The sequence below is a fragment of the Ursus americanus genome, chromosome 14 (assembly GCF_024610735.1).
Source record: "Ursus americanus isolate L20-20 chromosome 14, mUrsAme1.1.p, whole genome shotgun sequence".
Taxonomy (NCBI): Eukaryota; Metazoa; Chordata; class Mammalia; order Carnivora; family Ursidae; genus Ursus; species Ursus americanus.
In genome coordinates, this window is record NC_142140.1 from 48103433 (window position 1) to 48116133 (window position 12701).

Consider the following 12701-nt stretch of genomic DNA (forward strand, 5'->3'; position numbering starts at 1 on the left):
TTTATCCAGGGTGGGAAAAACTTTTAAAAGGTAGGAAATGGATAAAGAGGAAAACTGTGTATCAGACAAAGCAGAAGATAAATAAAGTGTGTTACTTAAGTGTATAGAGAAGTTGAAGTCAAACAAATGAAAACACCAGAAAATAAATAGAAGGAGCAGATTCTACTTCCACAACCTGATCGAAGAATGGCAATTCTTGGTTCTGAGGCTCTGACCCTGCAATCATGCGCACTTCTTCAGCCCAGGACAATGGGCCCTTACATCACTGGAACCCCAGTGATTCTTTTCAGAGCCCTCTTTATGTCTCTGTTCCTCAGGCTGTAGATGAAGGGGTTCAGCATGGGGGTGACCACCGTGTACATCACCGAGGCCACAGCACTTGTGTGGGAGCTCTGGGGAGCAGCAGAGCTAAGGTACACTCCTAGGGCTGTACAATAAAATAAGGAGACAACCGAGAGGTGAGATGCACAGGTGGAAAATGCTTTGTACTTGCCCTGAGCTGATGATATCCCACGTACAGAAGAAACTATCTTAAAGTAAGAGTAAAAGACCCCAGCCAGGGGAGCACCAGCCAGCAGCACAGTTGCAAAATACATCATCGTGTCATTAACAAAAGTGTCAGAACAGGCAAGTTGTATTATCTGATTGAGTTCACAGAAAAAATGGGGGATTTCCAAGACTGTACAGAAGGACAGCCACAACACCATTAAGCTCTGTAACAAAGAATTGAGAGCACTAACGATCCAGGACATCAGAACCAGCAGTCCACACAGTTGGGGGTTCATGATGACTGTGTAGTGCAGGGGGTGACAGATGGCCATGAAGCGGTCATAGGCCATTACAGATAGGATAAAATCATCCAACACAGCACAGAGTAGGAAAAAATACATCTGCGTGATGCAGTCTGCATAGGTTATGACTTTGCTCTGAGTCTGGATGTTCCACAGCATCTTGGGGACGGTGGTGGAGGTGAAACAGATGTTTGCAAAGGACAGGCTGGCCAGGAAGAAGTACATGGGGGTGTGGAGGTGGGAGTCAGAGCTGACGGCCAGGATGAGGAGCAGGTTTCCAAACACAGTGATCAGGTACATGGAGAGGAAAAGCCAAATAGGAGGGGCTGCAGTTCTGGTTCCTCTGAAAATCCCAGAAGAAGAAACTCTGAAATTCCTGAATCATTTCCTGGTTCCATGTGGTAGAGGAGACTACAAGGAAGGAAAAAATAACAAAATAATTTTCAGTCAAATGAGCTTTATTTATTACCCTTTATTTTTTCATTTTTAAAGTTTTTATTGAATTCCAATTAGCTACTATACAGTTTAATATTAGTTTCAGGTCTATAATTTAGTAGTTCAACACTTCCATAAATCACCTGGTGCTTATTCAACAGCTGCCCTTCTTCCTCTCCATCACGTGTATCACCATCTCCTCCACTGATTTACTCTCTGGTAACCAGTAGTATGTTCTCTAGAGTTAAACGTCTATGTCTTGGTTTGCCTCTCTCTCTCTTTTTCCCCCTATGATCATTTGTTTTGTTTCTTAAATTCCACATATGACTGAAATCATATGGTATTCATCTTTCTGTGACTGACTTATTTTGCTTAGCCTAGTACATTCTAGCTCCATCCATGTTGTTGCAAATGGCAGGAGTTCATTCTTTTTTGTGACTGAGTAATACACTTTCTTTATCCATTCATCAGACAATGGACCCTTGGCATGTTTCCATAGTTTGGCTATTGTAAATACTGCTGCTAAACATTGCAGTGCATATATCCCTTTGAATCAGCACTTTTGTATTCACTGGGAAGGTACCTAGCAGTGTAATTGCTTTATCATAGGGCAGTTCTATTTTTAACTTTTTTTTTAAACCTGTTGTTTCCTGTTTTGTCTATTTTAGCCATTCTTACCGGTGTGAGGTGATATCTCATTGAGTTTTGGTGTGTATTTTTCTGATGATGAGTGATATTGAGGGTCTTTTCATGGGTGTGTTAGCCATCTGTATGTCTTCTTTGGAAAAGCGTCTATTATTTGTTCTGCACATTTCTTAACTGGATTATTTGTTTTTTGGGCATTGAGTTTAATTATACTTATAGAAACTAACCCTTTATCAGATATGTCATTTGCAAATATCATCTAGTCTGTAGGTTGTCCTACTAGGCATTTATCCAAAGGATAAGAAAATACTAATTCAAAGTGGAAGCATGCACCCGATGTGTATAGCAGCATTATCAACAATAGCCAAACTTTGGAGAGATCCCAAATGTCCATCCATCGATGAATGGATAAAGAAGCCTGCAGTATATGTATACACAAGGGAATATTGCTCAGCCATCATAAGGAATAAAAGCATGTCATTTCCAATGACCTGGATGGAACTAGGATGTGTTATGCTAAGTGAAATGTCAGTTAGAGAAAGACAATTAACATGATTACACTCATGTGTGATATTTAAGAAACAAAACAAATGAACAAATTCTGTGAGAAAAAGAGAGGCAAACCAGAAAACAGACTCTTAACTATAGAGAATAAACTGAGGATTGCTGGAGAGCAGGTAGGTGGGGGGGGTGAAATGATGATGGGGCTTAAGGAGGGCAGTTGTGGTGACGAGCACCAGGTGATGTATGGAAGTGTTGAATCACTGAATTCTATACCTGAAACTAATATTGCACTGTATGTTAACTAACTGGAATTAAAATAAAAACTTGGAGGAAAAATAAGAAAAGTCTATACAATCCAATGATGGAAAAAGAATATATATGTATATATATTCTATATATATATATATATATATATATATATATTTATATATATATGTATATATATTCAATATATATATATTCAATATATATATTCAATATATATATATTCAAAAAACTATTTTGAATTATTTTAAATGCAAAACATATATATGCAAATATTTATACATGATATATAAACATATATGTAAATATCTATATCTATATATATATCTATATCTGTAATGTAAATATATTTATATCAAATACCATGTCATACAGTGACGGGTGCTTTGAAGGAAAAAAATGGTGGTATATAAAGGAGTGGATGGGAGCGTGCTAAGTTCTAATAGGAGTTCAGGAACACCTGCCAAGAAGGTGACATTTTAACAGAGGCTTCCAGAAAGACTGAGCAGGAGGCAGGAGGATATCTGGGGGAGGGGTGTGCCCTGCAGGGAAAGCAGAGCAAAGGCCCTGCAGAAGGCACTTACTGCAGATCTGCAGATCTCAACATGCAGTCAGTGCGGTGAGGGAATGAGCAAGAGCAAGAGAGATGAGAGGTGGTGGCAGAGAACGTTGAGGACCCAGGGGACTTTCCTGCCACTGTTGGGACTTCAAGACACAGGGAGTCCTTCCTTCACATGATGTTCTTTGCATCTTATTAATTGTGTTCCAAGGTATTCTGTAAATAGAGATGGATCCCTTCCTTATTTCCATTTGTTGGTGAACATTCTGGCATTTAAGGGTCACATATTGGACAACATGAACTCAGGTGCCATTGCCCTGAGGACTGCTCATGCCCCACAACACACACACAGACACACACAGACACACACACACACAGACACACACACACACAGTGCACTCTGGCCTCCCGGTACCGCATCACTACCATGCTTTTCTCCCCCCCCCAGCCACAATAATTTTGAAGAAATTATATAAGGCAAGCAGTCAACATCAAATTACTTTTATCCTGAAGAGTGTGTAAATAGTATTTAAATTCTAGTTAGTAAGCCTCCCAAGGACATGGAAACTTGGGGCTCCAATTTAATACAATCATCTGTGTCCTGTATTTATAGAAACATAGAAAGCAGTGCCAAAACACAGAGGAAAGAATGGACACAGGGGGTAAAGTAGATCTAATAATCAGGGGGTTCCTGAGAGACTGTGATGAGAAGAAAGGTTCCCTGGTTCTGGCAACATTCCAGCACCAGTCCACATGCCCTGATGCCCAGAATAATTAACAAAACAGAAAAGTAACAATGTATCTAAATGAGAAAGGAGTGGTATTTTTATGATGTCAAGACATTTTTTTGATTGCATATCCCTCTAGAAAATTGTGCAAGGGGAATAAACCTACAATTTACAACAGAAAATACACAATGTAGAACATTAGAAGGGACTTTTTCTAAGACAAAATAATAAAAAAACTATTTTGAATGATTTTAAATGCAACTTTTGAAATCAGACAACCAGGTTTTGAATGTGACATCTACCACATATACAATCTTTGAACTTGGGAGAGACAAGCAATCCCTTCCAAATGTGAATATCCTACTCAGATAGTGGGGATAGCAGCATCCACCCTTCTAGGGTGGCAGACAGCCTTCCTCAGTATATGTAAAAAGTTTACTATATAGTTCCTTCCTGTGCGTAAATAAGTGATTATCACCGGTGAAGAGATTTGGCTGAGTTTTTCCTTCTACCTCACAAATGTCTCCATCCTTTCCACATCTCTTGGTAATGAAGTATTACAAAGTAAAGGTAGTTAGCTTACCCCTTTTTGCATATGAAATACTATTTTTTAATGTAAATACTAGGTGTGAGAGAAGATGGTGAGAAATGTATGTCTCAAAAACTGCTCTTGCAAGGGACTGGCTGCCTGCATGGTTCTGGGGCTTTCTACAAATACAGAACACACTCAAAAACACCACATCTGAAAAAGTTCATAACTCACATCTCCAAGCCAAATACTCTGTTTTCCTGCTCCCCCTAGCTGCAAGCTCCTTGGATATGTTCTTATTTCACTGGAACCACTTTAGGTCCCCCAACCCTTCCTCTGTCGCATCCAACTGGACTTCCATTCCCACCACCAATTGTCAACAATGATATCTGTATGGCTGAGTCCAATGGACACTTTGCTTTTCAACACGTCATATAAATTAATTTTAAATGAGTCTACCTAGTCTCAGGTGACCTCAGGTAAAAGTTCTCAGATTCCATTCTCTCTGATCCTTTCCTGAAATACCTGCTGAGCTCTCAGACTCCCCTGGATGGGGTCTATAAGATAAGAGTCTCCACGTCAAGCTCCAAAATCTTCCCTGGATGGTTGATGATGGAGACCGAAGCTCTGTTCCCAGACAGGACAGCAGGAAGCAGTGAAGCATGGGTCCCTCTGCCAGACTTAGGAACACAAAATAACAACCATGTCCTGGCCAGTCCAAGGATCCACGTGCTGATGTTCTACAGCAGAGGAGATATTTACAGCTCCCTGTGTCTGCTCACTAGGCGCTGTTTCCATTGTTACTCCCACCTCAGAGCACTCCATTCCCAGTGGGCACTTGTCTGTTCAGAAAGTGAAAATTTCCTGCTGAGACTCTGTTCCTGGGAGACCAGATTAGAAGTCAGGTGAAGCCGGATATATATACACATTCTCCTGAACTTGCCTGCCTTCCAGAGGTCTGACCTCCTTGCATTTTACCTTCACCTTGAAATGATATTGAATCTTTTTAGTTGAGGGTTTACTTTACCATTTATGGCTTTGGGGTGATGTTTATAAATAAGCCATGTGATCCTCTTCATGTGTGATTTTTATTGGAAATTATAAGTACTTACCCTGGAGTCTGAAATAAATTCTGTGTTTGATTCATCAAAGTGAAGGCCCCTAAGTTGGTATCAAATATACCTCTGAAAAAGACTTTGTAGGCAGAATAATGTCCACAAAATATTTGCACATCTTAATCAACAAGATCTTTGGATATGTCTTGTGTCATGGCAAGGGAGTATTAAGGTTACAAATCATACTAATATCGTTAGACAGCTGACCCTAAGATAAAGTTATTCTGATTTTCCAGGTGGGCTCAATGGATCTCAAGGGTCCTCCAAATGTGGAAGAAGGAGGCAGAAGCCTTAGAGTCAGAAAGAGATTTTGAGATGCCCTGTTGATGGCTTTGAAGATACAGGGAGGGCATATGGAGTCAGAGAGTACAGGTAGCTCTAAAGCTGGAATAGGCAAGAAAACCTATTCTCCCCCAGACCTCTAGAATGAACTCTTTTCTGGAGGTAGTCATTTTAGGTCAAGGAGACCTATTTCAGACTTCTGACTTCCAGAACTATCAGAAAATAAATTGATGTTGGGGATATCACGTTGCCTAATTTCAAGCTATATTACAAAGCTGTGATCACTAAGACAGCATGGTACCGGCATAAAAACAGACACATAGAAAATGGAACAGGACAGAGAGGCCAGATATAGACCCTCAACTCTATGGTCAACTCATCTTCCACAAAGCAGGAAAAAACATCCAATGGAGAAAAGCCGTCTCTTCAATAAATGGTGCTGGGAAAATAGGACAGCTATATACAGAAGAATGAAACTTGACCAGTCTCTCACACCATACACAAAGGTAAACTCCAATTGGATGAAAGACCTCAATGTGAGACAGGAATCCATCAAAATCCTAGAAGAGAACATAGGCAAAAACCTCTTTGACATCGGCCACAGCAACTTCTTTCATGACACATCTCCAAGGCAAGGGAAACAAATGTTAAAATGAACTTTTGGGACTTCATCAAGATAAAAAGCTTCTGCACAGCAAAGGAAACCACCAACAAAATTAAAAGGCAACCTACAGAATGGAAGAAGATATTTGCAAATGATACTACAGATAAAGGGCTAGTATCCAAGATCTATAAAGAACTTCTCAAACTCAACACCCAAAAATCAAATAATCAAGTCAAAAAATGGGCAGAAGACATGAACAGACACTTTTCCAATGAAGACATACAAATGGCTAACAGACACATGAAAAAATGCTCAACATCATTAGTCATCAGGGAAATTCAAATCAAAACTGCATTGAGATACCACCTTATACTAGTTAGAATGGCAAAAATTGACAAGGCAAGAAACAACAAATGTTGGAGAGGATGTGGAGAAAGGGGAACCCTCTTACACTGTTGGTGGCAATGAAAGGTGATACATCCACTCTGGTAAACAGTGTGGAGGTTCCTCAAAACTTTAAATATACAGCTACCTTCCCACCCAGCAATTATCCTACTAGGTATTTATCCCAAAGTTATAAATGCGGTGATCTGAAGTGACACCTGCACCCCAATGTTCATAGCAACAATGTCCATAATAGCCAAACTGTGGAAGGAGCTGAGATGTCCATCAATAGATGAATGGATAAAGATGTAGTATATATGTACAATGGAATATTATTCTGCCATCAGAAAGAATGAATACTTACCATTTATATCGACAGGATGGAACTGGAGTGTATTATGCTGAGCGATGTAATTCAATCAGAGAAAGATAATTATCATATGGTTTCACTCATATGTGGAATATAAAAAACAGCACAGAGGAAAAACTGAATAGACAGCCATCAGAGAGAGAGAGAAAAACCATGACAGACTCCTAACTGTAGGAAAAAACTGAGGGTTGATGGTGCAGAGGTGGGCAGAGGGATGGGTTAACTGGGTGATGGGCATTAAGGAAGGCACATGATGTGATGAGCACTGGCTGTTATATGCAACTGTAAATTATCGAACAATACATATGAAACTAATGATGTATTATATATTGATTAATTGAATTTAAATAAAAATTTTTAAAGGATAAAAAATGAAGTATAATTGACATACAATGTTACATTTGTTTCAGGTATACATCATACTGAATCAACACACAACTCTTTATGTTATGCTGTGCTCACCACAAGTGTCAAACTATATACTTAAAATAGGGAGAGTCTATTATATATAATTATACTTCAGTGTTATAGTTGAATGGAAAAAGTCTAATGGAACATGGGTTAGGATAGAATCTGGAGCATTGGTATAGCCGATTCACAGTGAACATGGATAGAAGATAACTCTCTTATCTAGAAAGAAAGTAGGGTGTCTGTATGGATATAGGACCAATGGAATTAAATTAAGGCAATTCACATTAGATATGCCTGCCGTAAATCACCATCAAGTACTGATTTTGTATTCAAAGTACTCTTTCCCAGAGAACACACAAAGCCCAACATGAGTAGAAGAAAGGAAATAATAAAGATCAGTCAGAATTAATGACACTGAGATTTAAAAATTCAACAGAAAAAAAAATAGATGAAACCAAGAGCTGGTTCTTTGAAAGCATAAGCAAAATTGACAATCCTTAGACAACTCATGTAGAAAAAAAAAATAGAAATGACAAAATAAATAAAATCAGAAATGAGAAAGGTGAAGTAACAGCTGACACCACAGAAATACAAAGAATTATAAGTGAATAATATTAAAAGTATAGGCCAACAAAGTGAACAACCTAGAAGGAACAGAACAAGCCCTAGAAATGTACAATCTTTCATAACAGAACCAGGAAGAAATCGAAAATCTGAACAGATTAATTGTAAGCAAGGCAGTCGATGATATTGTAACAGCGATACATCGGGACTGAAGGCAGCTACACTTGTGATGAAGGTACCATAGTGTATAAATTTGTTAAATCAATATGTTGTATATCTGAAATTAATACACATTGTGTGTTTACTATACTCAAATAAACAAAACAACAACAAGAAAACACGCAAAATACTCTTCCCCATAGGAAATCAATGTTCTGAATACCCTACCTGGGCATACAGCCAGAATAAAATACCCATGTGTGTTTAAAGATGTGAATGCATTTACCCCAGAAGAAAACCTGAATAAGCAAATCTGGGGAAGATGTACGAAGAAAACTCTACCTCTGTAGCCAAAAAATTTACCATCCATCAAATGCATGGATTCATGCATTTTCTTCAGAATCTGTCTGAAATTTTCAAAATAAAGTCAGAATGCTGTTCCAGGGAGGATCCTAGTTGGGATGGATGTGGTCAGGTGATGGCTATATCTCTGAGTCAGACGCTGGAGACTGACACTCCCACTGTCATAGCAGCTCAGAGGCCCACAGGGTGGTCTTTCTGACGTGCCTGCATGAGTGGTTATAAACATTGGAGAGATGTCCATTTCAGGTGAAATGGACCCATTGGTAGAAAGGGAATATGCACCTGGCTCCCAAGATGGACACATGGGGACTGAAGTGGCAAAAAAAAAAAAAAAAAAGAAAAAAAAATTCCTTTACTTAGGGTCCCTTGGCTTCAGGAGAGCTGAATTGCTTAGAGAATTGAGCAACATGGAGGGAATTTATTTGATAGGGAGCTCTGAGAATTCAGCCTCTGCATCCCCCTCTGCAGAGCTCACCTGCGGCTCATGAGCCACAGGCTAAGAGCATCCTCTCCAGGCTTTTCTGGGATGTCCACCCACTCCAAAGGACCAGCACCTGACCCCCATTTCCTGTCCTTTCTACATCAATTGTCCTTGGAAGGAAGGACCAATAGAGCCAAATCCATTGAGTGAAGCATCAGGGGAAGCCAGAGTAATCTGGGAAAATGGTGCGAAGGGAAGGAAAGTTTTATTAACAATGTCTTCTGGGGAAAAAGTCAGGTTGATGAGATAAAGTAATGGGATTGATTCTAGATCCTGCACATTTCATGTCTGCAGAGAATTCTTGCTCCTCATTCCTTTCCAACTCTTCTTGCTTCTCTTGTCAGAGCATCATTGCAGGGACCCTCTCCTCCTGCAGCAGAAGCCATCCCTCCCTTATGTCTGCTACCTTTTGGTTTCTGCTTTATACCAGTGTTAGCCTTTCCCCTTATTTGTGAAGCACTGAATGCCTAAGGCAGCCCTGCAGAGTGAGAAGAGCCTTGACTTGGAGGCAGGCGGATGTGAGTCTGAATCGCCCCTTTCCAACTGGTGCCTGATTGACGTTGGCAATGTTTCTTGTATTCTGTGGATCTTTTTCCCATCAGCACAAGAATGAGTAAAAGGAGATCTCAGAGATGTGATGGATCTAGTGTGCAGGACACAGTGCCCTCTGAAAAACATCATTTATTCACTCATTCACTCTTTCACATGACACATTCCAAAGTAATTTTAAGGGACCTACATAGTACTTGGGACAAAAGAAGACACCTTAAAAGTATATGACAAGATGGGTAGTAAGGAGGGCACATATTGCATGGTGCACTGGGTGTTATACACAACTAATGAATCATCGAACCTTACATCAAAAACCAGGGATGTTCTGTATGGTGACTAACATAATATAATAAAAAATATTATTATAAAAAAAGTATATGGCAAGAGAAATACTGTGGCCAAAGGAAAGAAGACTTAAAACCAGGTGAATAATTACACGAGTAAGCCAAATATCTACCACGAAATATTACATTGTTGACAAAATGGGGCCCCTGGTAGGACTCTGAGAATTCCAGTGAAGACAAAGGACTCAGTTTGTGCTGTTAGGATGAAATTTGGCTGAGTAAATGGAAAAACTAAGAAGAAAAAGTGTCCATACTCAATTAGGGGTTAATTTGTCTCCATCATCAAAGAAGGGGTATGATGTCTCTGTGCCAACATGAGGGACAAGGGTTCATTCCACCTCTGCTTCCACATCCACACTGTGTGGTTTTCCAAGATACATCAGCTGTGGGAGTCCCAGTGTCAGGTGTGAATTCTAGGCAAGGAGGAGATAGAAAAGGGAAAGTCCTCCAAAAAGCATTCAGTATTCCCATTCAATAACATCACATACTCTTCACCACCTGTCCATGATTGAAAGAGAAATGGGAAATATAGTGTCTTAGCTGGTGTATGACCACCTCCAAATACATGCAGGGTCTGATAACAGGGAAGAGGAGAATGAATATGTTATGTAGGCAATCTCTGGCACAATGATCAGTTACAAGAGTCACAGTATCCATAACATAAAAACAAATAATTGCTTGATAGAAGCATGACCCTTTCTGACACTAAGACAAAGACAGTGATCTCCCCAAGTCTCATGAAAGTCCTAGTGCGTGAGGGCAGGAAAAATGTGTTCAGACAATTCCCTTCAAGGAATCCAACACACATTTAAAGGTACTTGAAATGTTTCTTAATGTAGGCTAGAGGCATCACATATGGGGTAATAGCCACACGGTAGGAGAGGTGAGGCAGAACTGCTATTATCATGGTTGAGGTATTAAACTGTGCTGAAAAAAAAATCAGCAGTAAACCTTGACCAAAGTTAAAGGTACCTATCCCATCTGAGCCACAAGAGTATTCAGATTCCCGAGTAGTAAAGACTAATGGAGCAATCTTGGTCAGCTGTATGAACAGTAATTTTGGTGGCTCCAAATAACAAGTCACCATCTGACCCTACTTTGGTATTCAAATTAATATTTTCCAGAGATCTTGTAATTTTTACACACTGCTCTTATATAAATTTGAGAAGACAGATTTCTGTGCCCTGCAGTTTGTAACCTGAAAATATTATTATCAGACCTCAGGTGGGTGTCGTTTTCCTTTGTCTCTCTCACTTGAAGAGATTTATGTTGTTTGTGTCCTCTCTCAGCGGATCAACATTAGAGCCAGGGGAATGCCCTTGGGGTTGTTTTAGGTGAGGTTGGGTGCATTCAGGGGGCATCAGCATATCTCTGAATGAAGGTACCAGAATTTCAATGGGCCTTGATCCAATGTGTATCTCATTCCCTTTGAGTATGGAGACACCCCGGCTCAGGGATTCTGAGATTGTTCCTTCAAAGTGGTGGCCAAAGCTGAAGAAGGAAGTGCTCCTTTTACGAAAGAATGCCTGTGCTTGTGGATTCACACATGTTGTAAGGGAATTTAATGAGGAACCAAAGGTTCACTTCTTGGTTCAAAATCATCACCTATTTTTTAGATTCCTTGATACTGGCAGTTGTCCCCATGCTTTTGTGAAGTATTGGGCCTTTGGATTTCCTACGCCATCATTTTCTCTGCCATTGACTATCTTGTGAGCACTTTTTATTTTTTTTTATTTTTTATTACGTTATATTAGTTACCTTTGAAAGCGTTTGTGCATATATGTATATTTACCAAAGCTCTGAATCTTAACCTTAAATACAAAACATGCCCAAATGTAACATCAGGGTAACATGTAGTGCTTATATTACTTTTAAAGTGATATTTAAAGAAATTCTACTGAAAGATAAAAGAAAGATAAAATAGGTTGCTGGCTTTCCAATGACATAGAACAGAGTGTCACAAAATGAACATGGAAAATAATGTACTCTGGTTATGTAAACAATGCAAATCATTGTGAAAGTTACAGATATTTGCATTGGAAAATTAAATACAGGATTCTTACATGGTGTTTGGAACAGTTAAGGCCAATGGATGAAAATTGTTAACTCCACACAGATGGCAGAAAATTTTGCCTGCATATGAAGTAAGAAGGTTTGAGGGAAGGTGTAGAGGAAAATAAAAGTGAGGAGATAAAAGTTGAAAGACTGGAAGCCACAGACGTTCTAGAACAGCACAACTCAGTCATGAAAGAACAGTGGAATCCCCTGTGATCTTGTCACATGTGGATTGTGATTCAGCAAGTCTGAAAGTGGCCTGGGGCTCTGCATTCAAAGCAGCTCTGGGCAATGCTGCTCCCGCTGGTCCACGGACCACACTCTGAGTAGCCGGGCTATGAAGGGCATGACTGCTTTGGAACTAGGACTACATTTCCAAATGGCAGTGGCAACAGAGGGAAGGACGGAAGCATTTCAAATTCCCCAACCATGGCAATTATAAACGGGTAGTACATTATTAATCCATTTGCTGGAAATGAAAAGCAATCACATTTCTGTGCTGTCACTGGATGGTCATTGAATGCTGACTTTTTTCCTCTTTTCCGCTACCTATTTCCTCCAC

The 12701-nt window shown here is 39.7% G+C and overlaps 1 protein-coding gene across 1 annotated transcript; it reads right to left on the reverse strand.

Annotated features, from left to right (window-relative positions):
• Positions 1-257: 257 nt before the first annotated feature.
• On the reverse strand, positions 258-1091 carry LOC123796228 (olfactory receptor-like protein OLF4). The gene is made up of 2 exons (XM_087867722.1): positions 744-1091; positions 258-458 (listed from the first exon to the last, which is right to left on the reverse strand). The coding sequence occupies exons 1-2, from the start codon at positions 1089-1091 to the stop codon at positions 258-260; spliced, it is 549 nt and encodes a 182-aa protein (XP_087723848.1).
• Between the last annotated feature and the right edge of the window lie 11610 nt (positions 1092-12701).

Excerpts from the sequence above, each read along its gene's own strand:
- LOC123796228 (XM_087867722.1), bottom strand. The coding sequence starts at position 1,091 with ATGTACCTGATCACTGTGTTTGGAAACCTGCTCCTCATCCTGGCCGTC. Across the intron at positions 459-743 it reads TGCTGGTTCTGATGTCCTGG|CTCTCGGTTGTCTCCTTATT; the intron begins ATCGTTAGTGCT and ends TGTGCATCTCAC.